The following is a 23,217-nucleotide window of genomic DNA, read 5'->3' on the forward strand; positions in this document are numbered from 1 at the left end:
TTGCCAGACTAGTTGACCAATCTGTGGGGAGCCCTTGTTGTATGATGTTGTTGAATATTTTTTTAATGTGAGGTGCAAGAATCTTTGAGCCCCACTTTAGATATTCTGCTTGGAGTTCAGCTAAGTCTTTTGCTTTTCCAACAGCCAACTTCTTGATACCCATCTCTACCTCTTGTATCGTGAAGAGTTCAGTGCCAGTGTTGACGAAGGGGGGAGGGTCAACCTTGGGAACTTGCTCATAGAGTTGCCTTGCATAGTCAAACCATTTAGACGCTGTAATATTATTTCCAATTTGTATCTTTTTCGGTTGGAGCTCCTTCCAAAATAATTTGGGATTATTTTTCCCAAGGAAGATTAGTTCTTCCCTCCTTGAAACCAGGAAATCACCCTTTTTCTTGCTTAATAACTGCTTGTACGATTTGAGCTTTATGTTATCCTTGTTTGACTCTTTCCACATTCTCCTTGCCTTTTTGCATTACTCATCAAACCAAGCATTAACGGAAAGCAATTTGTTTCAGAGTTCTTAATTTTTGTTCTTTTGCACTTTGCAAGTGCGCATTGAATTAAATGTGTTAATTCATGACTATGAAGGCTGTGAATTGTAATTTTCTCCTCCTCAAAGAGCCTCTCTAGCGTTATTTTGAAGGTATTACAATTTTCTGGCATCAAAGAGTTCTGCCCCGTGAGAGATTTTGTTGAACATGCTGAAAAATTAAAAATAACTAATAAAAAATTAACTGGTCGCATAACTAATAAAAAATTAACTGGTCGATTTACGAAGTTCCGACATAAAAAAGAAGGTCGGTAACACGATTAACCATGGAATTTTTTAATAGTGGAATGTGTTGACGTTAAACGAATTTTTTATGATGTGAAAACTAAAACTACTCTGGGCTAATACAGAGAACCTATTTATTGAACATATTTGTACATTTTGTCTTTATTTACTTACTAGACACCATTGAAAGGAGCGGCCATACCTACGTAATTAAATACCGCGTTTCTTAAAATCCATGCTTCTCTAGAGTCTTACTAATTACACGCTGTATCTTCTCGGACCTCCAGCGGCTAGGTTTCCCATCGATAACTTGTAACTCACACACCCTTTTATCAGCGAAAAAACTCTCTGCCAAATTGCGCGGACCTGCCCGTTTGATACCTTCAAACAGACGGCCTCGTCACAGACAGACGATCCTCATAAAATCAAGACCCCACAAAATTTATTTCCATTCGCGAAAGTTGGTGGAAGCATTTGTAGTCTCTGGGTACCTATACTACCCATGGCAGACTCCCAACCATACAGACAATCTATGCCGAAGATCCTTGACATTCCGTTCACCTTTATGCACTGTCCTTTCTCACACTAACCTTACGTTGATCCTCTGAAACGCCGCTATAGGGTTGTTAGTGCCATGGAAGAATCACAGGCAGGAGCTTCTGCTTCTTCGCATGTTAACGGCAAGCAAAATGCCAAGCTCGCCCACACGGCGGTCAAATCTACCTTAATGGAGCCTCCTGGAGGTCTTTGTCTGCAGGGGCGGAGCATAAACACAGAAGAATTACGGAGGCACACTGTGATTCCTGAGTATTTGAGAAATGCCATGGCCGATGCCGTTCGCTCAAAAGGATTTGTGTACGAAGAAAGGCGTCATAAAGGGACTGGAGAAGAAAATTCACCGGAGGCTCCGGTTGTAGTCTTTATCAATTCAAAGAGTGGCGGTAGACTGGGACCAAAGCTTAGGAATCGGCTTCAGGATTTAATCAGCCAAGAACAGGTCCATTTTGTTTTTGAATTTTCTTTTAATTTTTATGCTGTTGTGTTGCTTATGGTTTTTTACGCAATTTCTGTGTAGATCATAGCGCATTTATATATTCACTTTAATACTTAGCTTTATTTTTCTAAAACTGGATTGCACTTGATCTTTCCAAAAATATTATTTGATCATAAGAGATTTTGCTGCACGGCACAATACAATACATTCTAGAGAATATACACTATAGGAATCCGCGGGCTGAATTTAATTGCCGGTCGATTACGTTATATTTGTTTACAGATCCGCCGGCTTAATTTAATTGCCCAAACGTCAACCATTTAAGCCAAAATAAGGTTACTTCAGCAACTGTTAAAGCTTATTATTTGTCAAGATTTTATGAGTAAATCCTGGGACTAAACAATCTCCTTTCTGGTTCTTCAGGAGTTAGTTAGCCGAGAACGACTGTAAACATATTTATTTGTCAAAGTTTTATAAGTCAATAATGCTGTTGCAGTTAATTAGCAAAGAACAAATCAATCTGCTTTTTCTGTTGTTAGTACTAAGCTAGCCGAGAACGACCGTTAAACCCATTAAAAAAACCTAGAAGTCAAAGATGCGGTTGCAGGAATTAACCAATAGCAAATCTATCTGCCTTTTTGTTCTTTGGGAGTTAACCAAGAACGGATCAGTTTTGATGAATTATTTGAAAGCTTTAATGTTTTTTCAGAAGAAATGAAAGCTTTAATGTTCTTCAGAGGCTCATGAAGAACATTAAAGCTGCAGACTGTAGTCCATTTATACCTAGGTTAAATTTTGGTTGCGGTTCATCTTTTTAAAATATCATGTAAGTTTCAAATATTTTGGGAGACAGCAGAATACCAAGTGGTCGAGATAGATAGACGAGAGAAATCGGTGGGATTAATTTAATTGCCGGTTGATTAGATTAAATAAATTAAGTCTGCTTTACGTGCTTTTAATGCTAACAATGTGTTCCTGTTAAAACGCAATTCTAAAAGGGGAAGATAGGCTATTTAACTTGCTGTAGCATAATGCCCCCTGGTAAAGCCCGTTCAGGCAGATCCATTCGAATGAATAACATACTGATCCCGTGCTTGTTTACCCGAAAGCAATCTGGATTATTCACACACACTTGTTCTTTTAGAGTAAAACCTCAGGGTATATTGTTCACAATTCTTTAAATCTGACGTGACGGGTCTTGTTTGCCCAAAGGCATCCAGGATTACTCACGGCACATACGGCTTACTCAAACGCACCTGTGCCTTTGGAATAAAGCTCGGGGCATTTTGCTCATAACTTTTAAAATCTTACGTGACGTCAGAGCCTTGTGTGCCCGAAGGCATCAGTATTGTTCACAGCTTACTCACACGCACATGTGCCTTTAGAATAAAGCTCAGGGCATGTTGCTCATAAATTTTTAAATCTTACCTGACGACAGGGTCTTGCTTGCCCCGAGGCATCTAGGATTATTCACCGGTTACCTACATGTACCTGTGCCTTTGGAATAAAGCTCAGGGCACATTGTTCACAATTTTTTAAATTTTATGTAACGCCAGGGCCTTTTTGCCCGAAGGCATCCAGGATTGTGCACGGCTTACTCACACACACCTGTATGCCTTGAGAATAAAGCTCAGGACATGTTGCTCACAATTTTTTAAAAATTGATGACATCAGGGCCTTGTTTGTCTGAAGACATTTAAGATTATTCACGGCTTACCCACCACACCCTGAGCCACACCCCTGAGCTTATGTCTATTCCTCAAATATTTGGCAATCGGACAGACGCAGTTAAAAATTTAACCAGGCCATGTCCGTCGGATTGCATTCGGGAATCGGTAATCGAGATAAAAATGCCCCACTCACAGGCACCTCTGCCTTTGGATAAAGCTCAGGGAATACTCACAATTTTTAAAATCTTACATAACGCCAGGCCCTTGTGCCCGAACACATCCTGGATCATTCACGGCTTTTTCACAAGCACCTGTGCCTTGGGATGGAATTTGATGGACATTGTTACAGTGTGTCTTTGGTTGGAATTCGATGGCAATTGTGACAGTGCGATTTGTCCTTCACTTTTTTTGGGTTAAAAATGATTAAAACGAATATTAGAAGGGTTTCAGAAATTGACGGTGATTCAGATTTGAAATTCCTACTTTTCCCTGTCATTTTGATTTTGGAATAAAGCTGAGAGCCTATTGCTCACAATTTTTTAAATTCAGATTTGAAATTCCTACTTTCCCTGTCATTTTGACTTTGCCGGTCACTTTGACTTTGGAATAAAGCTGAGAGCATATTGCTCACAATTTTTTAAATCTTACATGCCAGGGCCTTGTTTTGCCAGAACGCATCCGGGATCATTTTGGTTTAGAATCAGGTCAAGGATTCGTTCACAAATTTTTAAAATGAAAATAAATAATAATCATTATTCTATTTCGTCATATATTAATTTCATACAATATTAATACATGTATGGTATTGATATTAAATTTATGTACGATATTTGTGTGCCAGATAAGGATTTTTTTTCACATATTCAGTTTAATTGCAAAGTAAAAAAATATATGATCTTCGAATTTGAAGTTTAAGAAGAAAAGCCATACTTTTATATAATATAAGTTTAAGAAGAAAAGCCATACTTTTATATAATATAAATGATAGTACTAAATACATCTTTCATAATCAGTTTATTGTGAAATTGTAATTGTAACTAATATCTCTAGAAGCCAAGTTCAATCAGTTCATTGTCAAACTGGAATTGTAAGCAAGCCGGACATAATACCATAATACCATAACTAACGAAGGCTCAATACTTATTGTATTTGCTTTATAATAGCGCAGGCTTGTGACCCGAGCCTGGATGACTTTTACCTTGTTTAGCCACAACTTCCCTTCTAACTTTTGACACGGGTAGGGTTAGAATTGCAAGTACTAGAATTGGATTCCAATTATAAACTGATAGTGTTTGACCTTTTCTTCCATTCATGGTCTCTAATTCAAATCATATTACTAAGGGGCGTAGTATCCGGGAAAGTTAGTTCCCATCCATTCTTAAATGTTGTTGATCTTTGATGATATGGATTTGTTTAATGAGGAAAAAGCTTTTAATGGTATTGTTTTATTATGATAGATTTTAGATCATGATATTTATGTTTAAGGGCATTGTTTTTTAGAAAGAAAAGCGATATTATATTGAGGCTGTTAGATCTCATGATACCACATTGATATAAGAAGACAAATAGCTTACAATAAAAACATTCACATAGGATCACAAGATGAAAACCGTTAGCATCAGCATTGCCAAAATGTGCTACAGATATGGCAAAATACAAAAAGAAACCACATGTTCCCATAGCATCCAAATTAAAGCAGGCAGAGATCTATCCTTGGCACAAAAACGAAACTTGAACGACAGACATACTGCATTGATATAAATTTTAGATGATGATATAATTTTGTTTATGTTTAAAATTTATGCTGGATTCTTATATGATTTGTGGTTGAAAAGAAGATTTATTGAGAAAATCAGGGAGATTTAGATAATAGGTTAGAATAGATGGATTTTTAGGCCATTTTTCCCTTTTTTTTAAATGCAAGGTGAAATGGAAAATCACCAACAAATTCAATTCCCATTGGTTTGAAGGTAATGTATAGAGAAATGACAATTTGAAAATGGAAGTTCATTGATCTAAGCTTAGGGGATTGTGCTATGAAAGGGTTTTAGGAAATTTGATGAATTTCAAAAATCTATATAAGGAACGGGCTTACAATAAAAACTAATATAGATCTATTTTAAGCATGGATCTTTTGAAAAAAATACATAATTGACATTAAAATATTTTACATAACATTTGAAACATTTTTGAAAAGTATAGGATTCAAACATCTTACACATTTTTTTTACTTCTAATTACTTCACCTGAAATTATATTATGTCATATGGACAAATTCAACATGCATAGAATATTCATTTTTGTTTTTTTAGAGAATATTTTATTTTTATTTTATGAGGGACACATGTCAATTCCACGTTGAGCATGGACAAAATTACACATCGCCCTCATATTAGGTTGTAGAGTGAGCTTCTTGGCTCAACAAGCAATCAAAAGCAAGGCTAGAAGAACCAAAGAACAAATTGGAGCACCTAAATGACCAAATAGTGAAATGAAGAATAATATAGGACATGAAAAAGGAGATGGAAAATATGGAAAAAGAGAGACTAGGATTGTTGACATGGGGAGGAAGCATTATGGTGACATAAAAGTAGGGTTATATGTTTGGGTGAAGCAGACAATAATACCAAATTCTTCCATTGATATGTACAAGAAAGAAATGTCGATAACATTATAGGTGAGATAAAAGATGCAAATGTCATTATTCACATGGATCATGAAGTCATAGCAAAGGCAGTTTTATCACATTGCCATGATATATATGTAGATCTAAAGAAGATAAACATTAAAGACATATTAAACATTCGATCAAAATTTAATAGAACGATGAACTAGGAATACAACATGATTTTAATGCCCCCTTGTGGATGAGGAAAAGAGTTGGATAAGGTATTAGGGGCTAAACACTAGCCAATTATTTAGGATTTTTAAGGTTGTGCTATAGAAGGATCTTGTTGGTGTGCTTAAAGGGTCCCGAAATAATGGAATTTTTTTTAGCCAATTAAGGAGTCGATAAAAAATGAAGTTTTTGGGGTGTCATTCAACTAATAATCATAGCTAATAACCCCAAGAGAGAGGATATAATCTTGCCATGTAACATCTATAGGATTAAAGCCAAGGTAATATGAAGGATAATGACGCCAATCCTTTTAGAGGCCATAGAGGGAGTAATTTGGGTTCCTAAAGGGAACATTGATACTTGACATGATGGAAGTGGTTGAAGAGCCCAACAAAATATAAAAAGAAGTGCCTATGACCTCTTTTATTAAACCAAATATATTGAAGGCATATGACATGGTACATTGGACCTGTCTGAGCTTATTCATTTTACATATTGGATGTAGTGTTTTAGTGGTTCTTTGGATTGAGAAGTGTTACCCAACAATATCTTATTTTGTTCTAATTACTAGAACACCGACAAGATTTTTCAAATTCTCATCTATCGCTTAAGGAAGGGTTGTCCTCTATGGCTTTTATAGTTTCTAGTGGTTACTAGGGGGATAAGAAAGTTTTTAAAAGCTTAAAATTAAAACAGCTTCTAAAAAGAGTCAAAGCAACAAGAGACATGGCCATTACTCGCTTGTTGTTTGTTGATGACATATTATTCTTTGAAATTGGTTCCCTATAGGAAGTTGAGACTCTACAAAGGGTACCACAAACATTTCACTTGACTTTAGGGAAGCAAATTAACTTTTAAAAGTCAACCTTTGTTAATAGATGGGATGAATCACAAATCTTAACCATGAAAATCATTTCCCTCTTTCAATCAAAACAATTTATTGAGTGTATGAAATACTTAGAGATCCACATCAAAGCAAATGATTACTTAATAAAGCACTAGATGTGGATCCTTAAAAGAGTAGAAAGGAAAATAGATGCACGGTACAATAGATGGTAGTCCTTGGGGGAAAGGCTAACCCTTATAAAATTGTTATTGAAGCTCCTTTGTATATTGGAAGATGATGACAACCATTTGGTAAACATAGAGAAGTGTTTTAGATATCTGAAAGACAAAAATTCATTCCTTTGGCTAGATGGTGAAGAGTGTCAAAACCAAAGTGAGAAAGGGGTTGGAGATTGAAGGGCTCAACCAAATTCTCTAACACTTTTGTTCTGAAAGGAGAATGGAGTATGTTGATAGTGGAGGGGTCATGGTAAGATTTAATGAAGGCCAAATACATACACCCATTAGTCATAGAAGGATGGATCAAATTGTCTATTAAAAATACTAGTGGAGGGTGTATATGTTGGAAAGCAATGATAGAATCATATATTATCATTGGGGAGAATCTGTGATCATTGATAAGAGATGAAAAAGGGTCATAATAGGCATAGACCCGTGGATTGGAGAGAGTGAAGCTCCAAGATTGTTTTAGGCGATAAATTAACTAATGGCATAACATAGACATATATATTTTATAAGATGCATATGATAGAGTGGAGCAAGGCTTTTGGTTAGTAGGATAGAAAACATTGGAGATATTTGGATTTAGAAAAAATATGGGCTATAGATTGGGAGAGTTGTAGATTAACCTTCAATACATCAACAATAAGAGATAATGTGAATGATCTTTGATGGTTTACGCCTTTAACAAAGCTAGAGGAACCTATAATGTAAACATTAGGTATAAGATGACCATATTAAATAACACGTAAGGAGTGGAAAATTGGAATTAACTAAATCCCCCCTATGAAATGAGAATTTTCTATAATTGTATATAATTAACAAAATACTCACATGGGACAACCTGCATAAGGGATTGTAAAATGGCTTATGCATTGTGTGAAGATTATGAAGATATTATATATAACTCCCTTTTTTGACATACTCTTTTTCCAAAGAGGTGTGGACAACATTTAGGAAGCTCACTAGAAGGAGCGGTGCTTGGTATCAGTTGGAATTGGAAGACAAAGAGACAAGTAAAGAACATCAAGCTCCCCTAGTGTTCCTGCTTTGCGCAATTGGCTAGTTACAAGATGTTGCTATTTTTCAAAAGGCTTTGGAATTTAAAAGTGTTTTACAAAATCCAAAGGGCCCACATAGCCTATGGACATAAAAAAGAGGAAAGTTCCAAGGAAAACTCATTAATTGGAAATAGATAAGTTGAATACTTATGGTTTCTTTAATGGAGCATCACATGTCCAAATATTTGAGAGAGTGGAACATTTGTAGACATCAATGTCTAAGTGGACACACTTTCAATGTCATTAGGGGGATAAAACAAACAATGAAATAGAGATTTGGGTAATGGCAATGCTTATATCTCTAGCATTGGAAACATAGCTAAGAGAGTTGTAGGAAATTAGTGATTCTAAGTTGGTCATCTTAGGGATGGAGTGCATAATAGAAAACATGAACTCGACTCTTTGTTGCACTATGTACAAAGCATTAAAATTTAAATGTAGTTTCATGAAATCATGTTCCATAATGTGTTAGGGAATATATCAAATCACATATAGTTTCTTAAAGCAAGCACACAATAAACAATTGGGATAAATATCAAAGACTAGTGATTGGGATGGTGAAGTGGATGGTTTGTAATCCAAAATAATCATTGTTTAAAATTCTAGATGATGTTTAAGCTAATTTTATTCAGTTCATAAATATTTGGGTGGACATTTTTAGTCCTGGATGATGTGGTATATGATTGTGAGCCTTATTAGTACCCCAAGCTATGACTCTAGCAATCCATTAGCTTGTTGACCACTATTAATTAGCATTGACCAATGTAACTTATAATGTTTAACATTGAAAAAAAATTAAGAAAATATTTTTCAAACATTTGATTGGACCATAAGTTAAAGTTCTAAGTGTAATCTCTGCACACTATAATGCCATGTCGATAACTGTCTCACATATTTTATGCCATAATTTATGGATATGGTTGCAATTTTCATGCGTGATTTATAGATATTTGTGTAGTGGTTTTCTATTCGCAAGCTTTGTAGGAACCATAAAAAATAAAATTCTTGAAAATAACTCATAGTGAGGTAAATACCATATCTATCTGCAGTTACTTCCCACCATAATTTAAGCAAGTTTTCACATAAAAAATGGATAAGAATAAAATGGAGATAAATATACTTACCTAGAGTTACTTCTCACCATTATTTATGTTTTCTTTATGTAGGATTAAAACTATAAATGTGTAGACTTACTAGTGGTTGTGACCCAATAAAGATTATGCAAGTCCTTGTGTGTGAGAAAACAATTAATTTATCCACTTCATATATCAATTCATTAGTTCCTACAAAAGCCAAACTATAGGATTCGATTTGCCTCTTGACCATTATTAATTTAGCATTGACCATTCCAGGTTATAATTTTTCCTGTAATTTTTACCACAACATAATTTCTAACTTTAGTGGCAAGGAACACTTATTTTATGTTGTGGAAATTTTTTGAGTCTCATGGATTGTGTTGTGAAACATGGTTTTATTTAATTACACCAATAAGTGTGTCTATTTTTAGAGGATAGGTGTATATTTTGGAATAAAGCTTCTATAAGTTTAATTTAATTATCAATAATTATTAGGTAGATTTAAGCTCCACAAATTATTCCAGAATATTCTTAATAGTAATCACAGATAAAAAAAATGAGTTTTATCTCAAAAGTAGTTATGCCCTTATGCTCTTTTAATTAATATGTTTAATCAAATAAATATGTCATATGAACATGAGTTATGGCATATTTATTGGCTTGTGATATTGTAACAAAGCTTATTTACAGATTAAGAATATTCATGGCAAAGTGAGGGTGAATCTGCATGGTTAAGAATTTTGTTGTCTGTTTTGTTTTTTAAAATGTATATATGTATGAGTTCAAGCTTATGTGATTCATAATGTTTTGAAATAATTCTTCGAGAATGATGAACCACATTGATTGGTTTGAAACGTCGACTCGAAATTGTTGGTGTGATTAATTCGAAAGAATTATTTCAAAAAATGTAATATGTTCAACTCGTATATTGATTGTTTTTATAATTAATAATAATAATTAGCCTAGATCCATCTAAACTATGGATCTATCAAGTGTTGAGAGGGATCAAATCTCTCGAGGTGAAAACCTCTTTTTTGAGTGCAAAACTTGAGGAAATGTTTGCACCTCGAAAGATTTTATCTCTCTCGGCGCTTGATAGATCCAGAGTTAAAATGGATGTAGACTGGTTTGAGTGGTACACAACCACACAAAATTTATCTAACATATGATTAATCTAATCATTTTAAACATGTTAAATATGTCTAGGATTAATCTGATAAGTTCCTTATCTTCTACATCTCATGTACATTAGGCATGTATTTATATTAAAAAAATGATTTTAGGTTGAGCTTGGGCATAGATATCTTTTAAACATCTTTTTTTCATAGGATTTTTCTTTTGCATCTTGTACTGTGCATAAGTTGGTTGAATATTGTTTTTTTTATTGATATGCTCTTTGTTATTCATATTTTTGTTTCCTCTATTTTTCAGGCTTTTCAATTGTCATTCCCTTTGCCTTTTTTTGGTCGATTTCCTCTTTATTGTGCATTTTTTTTTTTGTATTCTTTACTCTTGACACTATTCAATTGTCATTTGTTGTGCCCCTCTTTGTCAATATGATCCTTGATATTTTCTTGGATATGCTTTTTGTTGTTTAATTGTTTGATATTCTCTTTAATTTGTTATTGTCGTTGTTCAGTTGCCATTTGTTGTGATTATCTTTGTTGATATCCTTCTCCCTTTGTTATTGACACTCCCCATTGAGTTCCATTTCTTATGTCTTATTTTGTTGATACATTGTTTGTTCATTTCTATATAAGATGGATCTAGACTAATGACTAAGATGGATCTAGACTCTTTGGTTTTCATTTTAATTTAATATGAATCTAGGTTTATGAGTATTGTAACACAAAAGTCAATGCACACTATTAATCTAATTACTGTGAAAGCAATACACATTATTCATCTAGTTACATTAGATTGTAATTTAACATCTACACTGAAATCAATGCATCTAGTGCAAACAATCAAATAGGATTAAAAGTCAACATTTATGCTGAAATTAATGTATCAAGTGCAATTAATAAAATATGATTAGAAATCAACATCGACACTGAAATCAATGCATTGAGTTCAATCAATCAAATAAGATTTAATTCAACATCTATACTGAAGTCGATGCATCTATTTTAGTAATATATATCTAATCTAAACTTGAGCTAATACCTTATATATCTCTTTACTCCTTTAATTTAGTGAAATTTCAATAATATTTAATATCTTATCTTTCTAATTTTGAGAATTTGAAAGATTTTTAAATCGAGCTTCTTTTACCTTTGTAAAGACTTACTTCTTCTTTCTTTATGATTAATAATGTTCAATATTATATAACATCATATAATGTTAAACATAAATTATATATTATTATGTTAAATATTATATAATATTTTATTTTAAACCATTAGAGAACTTTTAAGGTCTAAAATGGGCCTCCTACAAAAATGTACAACCAAAATAAACTTTATAAGAACCAATAGGATTCAAGATGATGATGTCAACCATGGGGGATGATTCACCATTTTTGGAGTAAAAAAGTAAAAAGGTTAAAAAATAATAAAACTACTTTTTCAATTTGTATTTTCAACTTATCTCCTTAAGGTTTTACTCAAATTTCGAGCGAGAGTATTCATTGGATGCAAAATTTAATTCTTCATCCAAGGAGTATCCATGTTGCATACTTTCGATGGTCACTACTACACAAAAATGAGAAATGCATGAAAAAATGTGTTTGTAATCACTTTTTTCATGTATTTATCATTTTTCGTATAGCAAGGTCCATTGAAAGTATGCAACATGGGTACTCCTTGGATGAATAATCGAATTATGCATCCAGAGAGTGTTCCCGCTCGAAATTTGACTAAACCCATAGGGAAATAAGTTGAAAATACGAGTGAAAAAATAGTTTTTTCTTTTTTCCCTCTAAAATTTAATGATGTAATCTAATCTTATTTTATTATTTCCACTATTATTTTATAATTTCTTTGGGAGGCCCATTTTAGAACTCAAAATTCCCCTAATGCATTATAATAATATGTTTAACATTCTAACACTATGTCTAATATAATATGACAAAATCATGCTATCTTCAAAGCCCAATGACATTCTTGTCTTTGTGTTGTTCTTCAAAGTCTGAGTATTCAGGGAGCAGTGTCTCCCCCTCACAACAAAACTCCACTGCTTCCCAACATTGAAATTGTGATCATAAATTGGGCATTCTTTATTGAAGTTTCTCAACACACCTCGCCAAAAGGAGGAATTGATGGCCAAATCTCCATAAACAATTCACATTTCTTCTCTTTTTATGGAAACATAGGCACAACAACCAACAAATATGCACAATCATTCGCTTTGAACATCCTTTTGAGAGTTGCGAAGGATCTGAACCTCTTCCCCATTCATATCTATGGAGGCTCCAAAGTTGTTATAGACTGGATGAATGACACATCTCGATTGAGGAACTACACATTATTGTTTGTATATCAAAGAATTATTACAACTCTGATGCACCTCACTTATATCACATTTGATCACATTTACAGGGACATGAATCAATGCATTGACAACCTCTCAAAGAGTGGACTAGAAATGGATAAGGGTAGTGCAAAGCTCATTGAACAACAAGATGGCCACACCAAAAACATCTTCTCAACCTATGGCAATAATTAAATTAAGATATCTCAAGAATTTATGCTTATTTATTGCTATGAAAACTCAAATGGGCAGTATTTTATTTTTCTCATTCTAGATGCAAGATGCATGTGAACAACTTAGAAATTAGAATCTATATTTTAGATGCACACCCATGGGAAATTTTAGGATTCTTCCCTTTGGTTACTTTTTGTGGTTGTTCAATAATCCCCACCAATATCATATCAACAATGTATAAAAAAGGAAGGAACTATAAAAATTTATCATAAGGCGATGATAAGATCTATTTTTATATAAATATAAACAATTGATACCATTTGGGCTACAATAGCCTTTGGAATGTTAAAGGCATATACAAATGTAAATAATATTACTAGTTTTTTTTTCCCACATAAAAGAAAACAAATAATATAATATTTTGTATTATACTATTATCTTATATTAAAGCTCTCTAGCCTAATGCATTGATATATATTATAATATATTAAACCTAATAATATTATATAACAATATGTTAATATTAATATTAAACCCAATATTATATTAAAACTCTTTATATTATTCAAATATCTAAACTTGTAGTCATCTCTCAAGTTATAGTAATGGCAATCTAGATAGAAATGTCCAAACATTCACCTCTTTTTCTATCATTTTGAAGTTTATTCCTTTTACTTCTATCTATTTTATTCATGATTACTTCTATTTATTTTTGTGCTAAGAAATACATAAATAATGGTGGGTAGTAACTCATGGTAAGTATGCTTAATTACATAGGAATCCCACTAATTTTAGTGAAAATACTAATTTAAATATATATATTTACATGAATATATACCCATTTTTTATAATAATACATTTTGAAGTTTATTCATGATTACTTTTATCATTTGAGATTGGAGTCTAATCATTCTGAAGGTTATTCATGATTACTTTTATCATTTGAGATTGGAGTCTAATCATTCTGAAGTTTATTCATCATTACTACTATCTATCTTTGTGCTAAGAAATGCATAAATAATAGTTGGTAGTAACTTCTGGTAAGTATGCTTAATTACTCCCCGGATCTGGGTGATCACGTTACAATCGAGGTGAGGTAGTTACATGCCAACACTACATGAGGACTTAATGGGAATGGATGGGGGCCAACCATTCTTTGAACTCACCACAGGCCACATTCATTGTAGCCACACGACGGAGGTTCAGGCGAGGACAAGGCATTTATGCATCAAGCGAGACATGAATTTTGTTATTGTTGTGCAACTCGACATTCATTCCCTTAGCTTCTCTGCTCCGCGAGTGATAGTTGTTGGGGGTTAGGAGAGGCAGTCAGACTCAAGTGGTTTCTTATCAGAGGCAAAGATTACATAGGTTTGTTTATCATGGTGAGGGAAAGGGTTCAAGTTAGAAGAGATGGTAGGGGTTGTGGGAACCAACCTCTCCCTCCCTAGTATGGTTAGGGTGAAGAACAATTTGATGAGGACATGTTAATGCATATCCACTACCTCGTTGTTGCCATGGAGGCAAATGAGAGAAGGAACACAGGAAATAGCCACTGGGCCATTCATAATTTGCTTGGTAGAAAACTATGGGAGCAGGAAGAAGCTAGGGAGAGAGTCGAAGGTGGGATATCTAAAATCAACACTCACTTGTTCACATGTTGATCCAGGGGATAAAAAATATGCCCAAAAATCAAAGTGCTCGAATTCTCACGAAACGGGCGCTAAATCATATATCTTAGCATTTTGATTCCAATGACACTTGAATCACCTCAATCTAACACCGTATGAGAAAGTTATCGCGTTCTGAAGTTTTTGGCAAACAACGAAAAAGTCAACTTGCAGGGTTGACTGGGTAGACCGTAGGATGACATGGTGCTAATGTCAACAGGGTGACTGTGTAGTCTGGTGGTCAGACAAGCCAATCAGGATGCGACATGTGGCATGATCATACAATGGAAATTGGCGAGTTTCTATTGGTTGTGGTGATTGTGGTTAGGCCAACCACAAGCCACCACATGGCCCAATGAAAGGCCGCCACATCGCCCTATGGAAGGTCACCACGTGGCTTTGGTTTTGGCACCAAAATTATGGTTTACGGACCGAGTGACCTCCACGGGGTTCGACCCCACGACCTCACTGGCACAAGCTGCCCAGCTAACCACTAGGCCATGCAATGGTTCTTATTATACATAGTAGAAAATTTTTTTTTTTTATTATAAAGCAGTTTGGTAGTTTGGGGGGTGGGGGGGGTTGGGTTGACGGGCTCAACTAATGGGCCCAACCCCGAGTTATATGGCATGGTGCATAACTGTGGTGGAAGGGGCAGGGAGTTGGCCCCCAACCCCGATTCTATTGTTTAATGGGTAACCAACAATGGACAAGGTGAGAGGGGAAAGCACGTGGCACCCAACCCGAAGTCATATAATAGTAATGCGACTAGGAGCGGAGGGTCGGCGGGTGCGTGGCCTCTGCACTGTGCCCCAGGTCACATTGCACCTGGAGGAATAGGGACGCGACCCTATTAGCGCACTTAACCGTCCTACAATTTGCACCTTTATCGATAGATTTGTGGTCGAACCTGTACAAAATTGTCATTGTGTAAGGCCGACAAAGACAAAATTTGTTGCCAGTTTTGACAGAGGGTCAATTTTTGCAAAACAATTTGCAGGGAAATGAGGAAGAAGGCCTAACTTGGCCATTTTTCAGCCTTTTTGAGCCTAAAAAGAGACGATGCAGGGGTTTTTGGGTGTTCTGGACACAATGAAAGTGTTATTTTTTGCAATTTAAGCATTGTATGTTGATGTAATTTCAAATTTGAGCATATAATATAAATGGCTAACATTGGAAGCTAGACCCGAAGACATAGCCCAGGAGGGGTGAACTCTATCATCAAATTATTGTTTTGTTAAGTTGCATGTTGTTTATTTTTCATTGTTTAAGTCTACAAAACTTAACTAAGTTTACTAAGTTTATGTGCTTTTGCAATTTCAATCCATTTCCCATACGACATAAACTAGCCTGCAAAAGTTTACAAGAAACCTTCAATTTTTAATTTCAGATCTGTTTGGTATTAGAGCATGGTTGTTTTGAAGGTTTGACATGTTTTCCAATTGTTTTCTTGAATGATTACAAGGTCTAAATTGAGAAGTAGAGAAGGAGTGCTTGAAGAACCAAACCCTCAAATTGATTCAAGGAGGTCACAAACTCCACCAGTCATGGCACATGAAGAAGAACAAGAGCTAATGTTTGAGGATGAGAGAGCTTTTAGAAAGGCTTTCTATGATATGTCTGAGATGGTAAAAGTGTTGTACAATAAGAGGGAAACAAGGCTACAAGGAGAAAGTTAAATCATCCAAAAGGTAATGGTGGTGATGGGAGAAAGCCTCCAACTCCACCTCCTTCAACTCCATCTACACCTCCATCCACACATCCTTCTTCACCTCCTTCATCTCATGGACCTACTCCTCCTCCATCTCCAAAAGGACACACTAAGTCTCCTTTAATGGAGCTTGATGTCAAGTTTGAATTGCCTATGTACAATGGGGAAGTAAATGCTGAAAAGTTGGATAATTGGGTTCATCAAATTGAAGTCTATTGCAGGATTCAAAAGATTGATGATGATGTTACAAAGATCCAACTTGCTTCTCTTCGTTTGGAAAGTGCAACCCTCATCTGGTGGGAGGCCAGAACTCAAGAAGATTTGAAGAAAAGTGGTAAAATTATCTCTTCTTGGAATGATTTTATAGTTGCATTAAGAAGGCAATTTTATCCATTAGCTTACATGCAAAAAACAATTATGGATTGGAAAAATTTTAGACAAGCTAAAGGTTAGAGTGTCCAAAGTTACACATAAGAATTTAGAAGAAGAGCTTTAATCTTGGGTGTTGATTTGTCTTCACAAGATACTCTCCTTAAATACATAGGTGGATTACATAGTTATTTGAGACATACTATACTTATGTTTAATCCCACCAATCTAGATGAAGTATGTGTTCAGGAAACTCATTTAGAATCAAGAGGCATGGATGTTCCTCAGGAGACTAGCAATAAACCTTCCAAATCTAGAGACAAACGAAAGGGGAAGTTTAAAGGCAAAGGCAAAAAGAATGCTACTGTCAAGAAAGAGGGAGAGAAACATACCTGTAAACAATGTTCAAAAGAAAACCATGATGAATACCATTGTTGGAAATTACATCCATAAATGAGACCAAAGAAGTTCAATAACAAGGGGAAACAAAAGACTGTTGCTACAACTCGACAAGATCTAGGATATGATTTAGGCGATGAAACCAAAATCACAACCATGGGAATGAAAGGTATAGCTTCTAATGCAAGTACCAGTTATTCTAGTAAGCTTATTGAATCTCAAAATGATAAAGAAAGAAGTGAGCTTTTTCATATCAAGGTCCTCATAAAACATACCAAAGCTGATACATTGTTTGATAGTGGATCCCAAGCCAATCTTATCTCTGAAGCAATTGTCAAGAAACTAAATCTAGAAACTACACCTCATCCTAAACCTTACCCTTTGGGTTGGGTATGTGATGATGCCAAATTACAAGTGACAAGAAAATGTAAACTCAAATTTGTCATTACTGTTAATTTTATAGATGAGATAGAGCTTGATGTTATACCACTTGATATTTGTGGAATTGTTTTAAGGAGTCCATACTTGTATGACTGAAAAGCCATATTCTATCGTCATGAGAAAAAATGTCATCTTTTTAAAGACAGAATTAAGTATATTGTTAGAGGACATCGCAAGAAGATGAACTTATCTCTTGTAAGTGCTGGTCAGATGAAAATGTTTGTAAATGCTAATAAGAATTTTATGTTGTTGATGATTAAAGCTAAAGATATTGCTGAATCTGAAGCTTTCACGAGATTCAATTCAAAACTCAAGCATGAATTAGTTGAAGTTGTTAACACTTATGACAAGATGTTTCAGGAACCTGAAGGGTTGCCTCCTAAAAGAGGAATCCAACATGAGATTCACTTGCAGCAAGATGCACCACTTCAAAATATTGGCATGTATAGAATATCAGTTTTGGAGAATACAAAGATCAAGAAGCAAATTCAAGAGCTGCTTGACAAAGGGGTCATTAGGTCTAGCACATCTCCTTGTGGGTATCCTATTGTTTTGGTTCCAAAGAAAGATGGTACATGGCACATGCGACTGGATTTTCGAGTTTTGAACAAGATCACGATAAAGAATCATTATCCTCTTCCTTTAGATCAGTTAAAGGAAGTTGTTTACTTTACTAAGTTAGATTTGAGAAGTAGTTATCATCAGATAAGGATTGTTGAAGATGATATTTGGAAAATTGCTTTCAAGACAAAAAAAGGTTTGTTTGAATGGTTAGTTATGTCGTTTGGGCTTTGCAATGCACCTGCAACATCCATTAGAGTTATGAATGATGTGTTGCGACCATTCCTTGATGATTTTGTCATAGTCTACTTAGATGATATTCTAATTTTCAATAAGACTCGTGAAGAGCATGTCAAGCATGTGAAACAAGTTTTAGATGTCTTGAAAAAAGAGAAGTTGTATTTGAAGATGTCTAAGTGTGAATTTTGGAAAACCTCTTTGGTTTATTTGAGCCATATTATAGGAGGGGATGAATTGAAGATTGATCCTATTATCACCCTAAAATCTTTGTCTCTAAGCTTTGGAAAGTTGCCTTGTTTTTAGTCATAGTCTTATAAGTTTTCAGTCATCTCATCACAATTAGTGTCATTCTCATTTACAAACCCTTCTTCTAGTCATGGTGTTAAAGGGTCTCTAGGTCATTTCATGCTTTAAGGGTTAGGTCATAAGGTTAGAAGTCTTTTAAGGTCATATCTCTTTTCCAAATAAAGTTTCACAGCCTCATTCCATGTTCTAGAAGCCTTACCAGGTGTTTAGAAGTCATATCTCACATCATTTTGGAGAAATTTTGAAACTAGCTATGAAATCACTAAACTAGGAGTTTTCGTAGCGTGCTACGAAATCCCTGAAAAAGCCTGTTTCAGCATAAAAAAACTCTGCTTTCTGCGTTTACTAGTCAACTTCCAGAAGGGGTCCTGAGCAGCTGAGAACTCAATTTTGAAAATTGAAAGAGGATTTTCTTCCTAACATACCAAACTACAAAAACCTCTTTCAGTTTCTTCAAATTCATTCTGAGGTGGGAGGAATTTATGGTTAAACTTGCGCTACGAAACTGCTGAAAGTCAAGCTTGGTCTTCTGGTTTTAGCAGTCTTTTTCAAGATCAGTTTCTGGTCACATGAAAAGGTATTTTGGAATTCTGAAGGAGGTTTCTCTTCATCAACTCTCCAGCTACAATAACCTATCTCACTTTCTTCATAAGTGTTTTCAGTTGGGAGATAATAAGCTTTCTTTGAAACCCAAAATTCAGAGAACGGATTTTTCTTGTTTGACACGTGTTTTTCAAGGATAGATTCTGGACAGCTGGAGAAGTGTTTTAAAAAACCAAGAGAGGTTTTTGTTCTAGACAGCATGGACTACAAAAACCTCCTTCAGTTTCGAAAAATGTGTCATGGATGAGGAGATAAAGGCTCTGTCCCACGTGCCATTTTCAGGGATCCTAAACCTAAAAACAGGGAAACATGTTCCCTAATTTCTAGGGTTTGTCTTCAGCAGTCAGATGACCACGTGGGAGGCTTCATCAAATTCGACTTCTTGAGGTTGAAAGTTGTCAAAAATGCTTTAAATGCTTAGATAAGGTTGTTGTAATCATGATAAGGAGTTACACTCCTAGTTGTATTAGGTCTCTAGGACTGCTAGTTAGGTGTCATTTGCATTTAATAGTTAGTTTTAAGTATCAATAGGTGTCATAGTAGGATGAATTCGAATTCCCCTCATGCTGGAGGAGGAATCTCAGTTATGTAAAGGGCTCTATATATAGAAGAAGATCTAATGTACAAAGGGTTGGAAATTTTCAGAGAAAGACTCATATTGTGCCATTGTAGAAGATTATGTTTTTATGAATGCAGACTTTGGCTTTACTTCTCAGGATTCAGAAAGAGTTCAATGGTGCAATGGTGGCTTGTTTATGTTTGTCCTTATCTCCTTATTTGTAGTAGTATGAATGTATGATACTTAGAATTCATTGGTTATGCTCTAACTTCCTTCATACATTTGTAGACTATGTTTTCCTTTATGCTACTGATGTACCCTTCATATGTTGAATTCTAGATGCCCTGACTTCCATGTAAAGCTAATTTTATTGTCATACTAAAGCATTTATTGACTCCATAAGCCCAATGGATGCTTACTGATCATGTTCAACCATTCATATTTCTTCACTTGTTTCATAGAGTTAGCCATCTAATTCATTATCAAAAATCTTTAATCTTGTGAGAGAGCCCTCTCAGGTTGGGGAGGCTAAGCCTCAGCCAAAAGTTGGTTTGAAATAGTTACTCAAGGTCTACCTGATTATTAGCCTATCAGGGATTGGAAGCCTATCAGGGGTTGGATTTTGTGATAACAGATCCCTCGAAAGTTGATGTCATTGCGAATTGGCTTTAACCATATAATGTACAACAAACAACAAAAAGCCTTTGACACATTGAAAGAGAAAATCAATACAACACTAGTTCTAGCACTTCCAGATCTTAAGCAACTATTTGAAATTTAGATTGATGCAAGCGATTATGCTATGGGAGCAGTTTTGATGCAACATGGTAAGACAATTTGTTATCATTCTGAAACCTTTACCAATGCAGTAATTAACTATCCAATGTATGATAAAGAGTTGTATGCTTTGGTACAAAGTGTGGAGAAATGGAAGAATTATTTGATGGGTAAAGAAATGATTATTCATACTAACCATAAACCTTTGAAATATTTACAATCGCCAACCAAGCTACAATAAGCTAAACATTTTAGGTGGATGGGATTCCTACAACAATTTCATTTGGTAATTAGGTATAAGAAAGGTATATACAACAAAGTTGCAGATATGTTATCAAGGCCTATTGTTAATGCATCTGTTATTCTTAAGCATAACTCAATTATGCATGAAAATTATATTGAATAGTATGTTAAAGATGAATATTTTAAGGATGTTTATGCAACTTTGAGTCAAGGTAATTGTTATCACTATAAAAAAATATTGGACAACTTGTATGGTTTCAAAGTTGTAAGTCAGTCTTGGTCAAGTCATTTCTATTGTTTTGTTTAGGGAGTCTAAAACATAGGATAGAGTCTTGTTCCCATTGTTAAATAAGGTCAACAATCTTGTTTTAACTATCATTAGTCCCACATTGGTTCATAGGTGTCATGTGTTAAGATTGTTTTAAAGTTGGCATGCGCTACAAAATCAACTAGGAGTTTTCGTAGCGCAAACTCATAAAAATACAATGTGCGCTACAAAAACAGGGATTCGTAACTAGGAGATTTCGTAGTGAAAAACCCAGAATTTGCACTGGTTGCGCTACGAAATCGGGGATTCGTGCCAGATCTTGTCTAGTTGTCTTTTCCATCAAAATCCGTTAATGTTTCATCACCATGTGTCAGTCCTTGAACCATGCCTATCACATGCAGCCATTCATTCTCATCATTAGATTCGTTAGATGTCTTGTACACATTATTTCAAATTTCAAAAAAAGTAAGGTGAGGTGAGTTAGTCTTGGTTTTTCCCGTGTTCCTTTCATGCATAAGAAGACAATTGGAAAGCTTAAGGACGACACTCATCAGAACTTTTTGAAAGCTCAAGCGAGGCAGTTCTCAGTTTCAAATTCAAGCGAGGCAGTGTTCAAACCAATACAGTGCAGGTTTATCTTCAAGTTTCTTTGCAGGGATTTCATAGACATGTCTGAAGAAAGGAAAAATCACAGATCAGGCCGGTGTCTTAGAGCTGAGCCTGAAGGTTTAGATGTGCTCATGAGAAGCAGAGAGGTTGAACATGCATTCAAACAGGTGGGCTGTTGGAGATTCTGCGAAAAACTTCAAGGTGGTCATGTTCAAGTAACCAAAGATTTTTCTTTCAATTTCGCTGGTTTGAATTCAAGAGTTGGAGTGCTAGAAATTCCAATTTCTCTTGAGGTCATATCTGCAGTCACCAAGATACTAAGAGGCTAGGAAAGATGGTTCAAGAACTTTAAATTCGAAATGGCACCCTGCCAAGAATTTTTGAAGCTAGAATTCATAGGCTCGGACTTAACCAAATCAGTGCCCAGAAGCTATGTAAAGGATTCATATGCCAACTTGCTGACATGCATCCAAAGATATTTTACCTGTGAGGGAAGATATCATAAGGTGTACTCTTACCATTTTAAGCTCCTCTTACATTTCACTGGAAAGATATCTCTTGATTTACCTTTTTATCTGTTTCGTAGCTTAGGCAAAATGTCTGATAAGGTTCAATTGAAGAAAGAAGCTTGTGAAACCTCCTTATTCCATCATGGGTTGATCAAGTTGATTGTTTTACATGAGCTTCAGAAGATTGGAAGAGAATGGTCTGCTTTCTTGTTTATGACAGGCTTTAAAACTGAAATAGGACTTAGTCCTAAGGCTAAGGAGATTTCTTCACCAGCAGTAAGTCATCAAGAGGAAACAAGATCAAGAAGATTTGTGAAATTGAAAGCCAGAAAGCAGGTGAAGGAGCCTATGACACCACTAATAGTTCAAGACACACCCCAACAGTCACAGAGAAAGAAGGTTCAGATCAATGAGGTGGTACAAGAGCAGTTTGTTGATAAAACTGTCCAAAGAAGAGTAACAAGAAGTCAATTAGCCAAGGAAAAGGGGAAGACTGTGATTGCTGATGAAAGCCCAGCCTCAAAGGGAAATTTGAACGATCTACTCCAGGCCATCATAGAAGAGACTCCTCTGGTCCAAGCAGAGCTACTTGAAGCCAGCAAGAACAAAACCAAAAGAGTTAAATCTTCCAAAAAGCTTCAATTTGGTGATCAGGTCTCAGAGTTTGTGTTCAAGCCAAGAAGACTTGTGAGAAGGCATTCAAGAAGGATACAAGAGGCACAGCCAGAAGCAAGTGAGACAGGGGAGGTAGTAGAATTACATAAGGAACCTGTGGTTCTATCAGAAACATCATCACAATTGCACAAAGATGACAGAGGTAAGAC

General features: G+C 35.2%; 1 protein-coding gene across 3 annotated transcripts in view; it reads left to right on the plus strand.

Moving 5' to 3' along the window:
• The first annotated feature begins 1,058 nt into the window (after positions 1–1,058).
• LOC149253542 (diacylglycerol kinase 7-like) overlaps positions 1,059–23,217 on the plus strand; it is a 410,992-nt gene continuing 388,833 nt past the window's right edge. Inside the window, exon 1 of one of the 3 annotated variants that reach the window (XR_016267102.1) lies at positions 1,059–1,775. Coding sequence is in view for 2 of the 3 variants with exons in the window: in XM_089459953.1 (XP_089316079.1) it covers positions 1,413–1,775 (363 nt within the window). In the remaining variant the exon portion in view is untranslated. The remainder of the gene's footprint in view (positions 1,776–23,217) is intronic. The other 2 variants (XM_089459953.1, XM_089459952.1) reach the window with 2 other exon arrangements.

The sequence above is a fragment of the Pinus tabuliformis genome, chromosome 7 (genome assembly GCF_031772625.1).
Source record: "Pinus tabuliformis cultivar Carrire ecotype Pingquan chromosome 7, CPIR1, whole genome shotgun sequence".
Classification (NCBI taxonomy): domain Eukaryota; kingdom Viridiplantae; phylum Streptophyta; class Pinopsida; order Pinales; family Pinaceae; genus Pinus; species Pinus tabuliformis.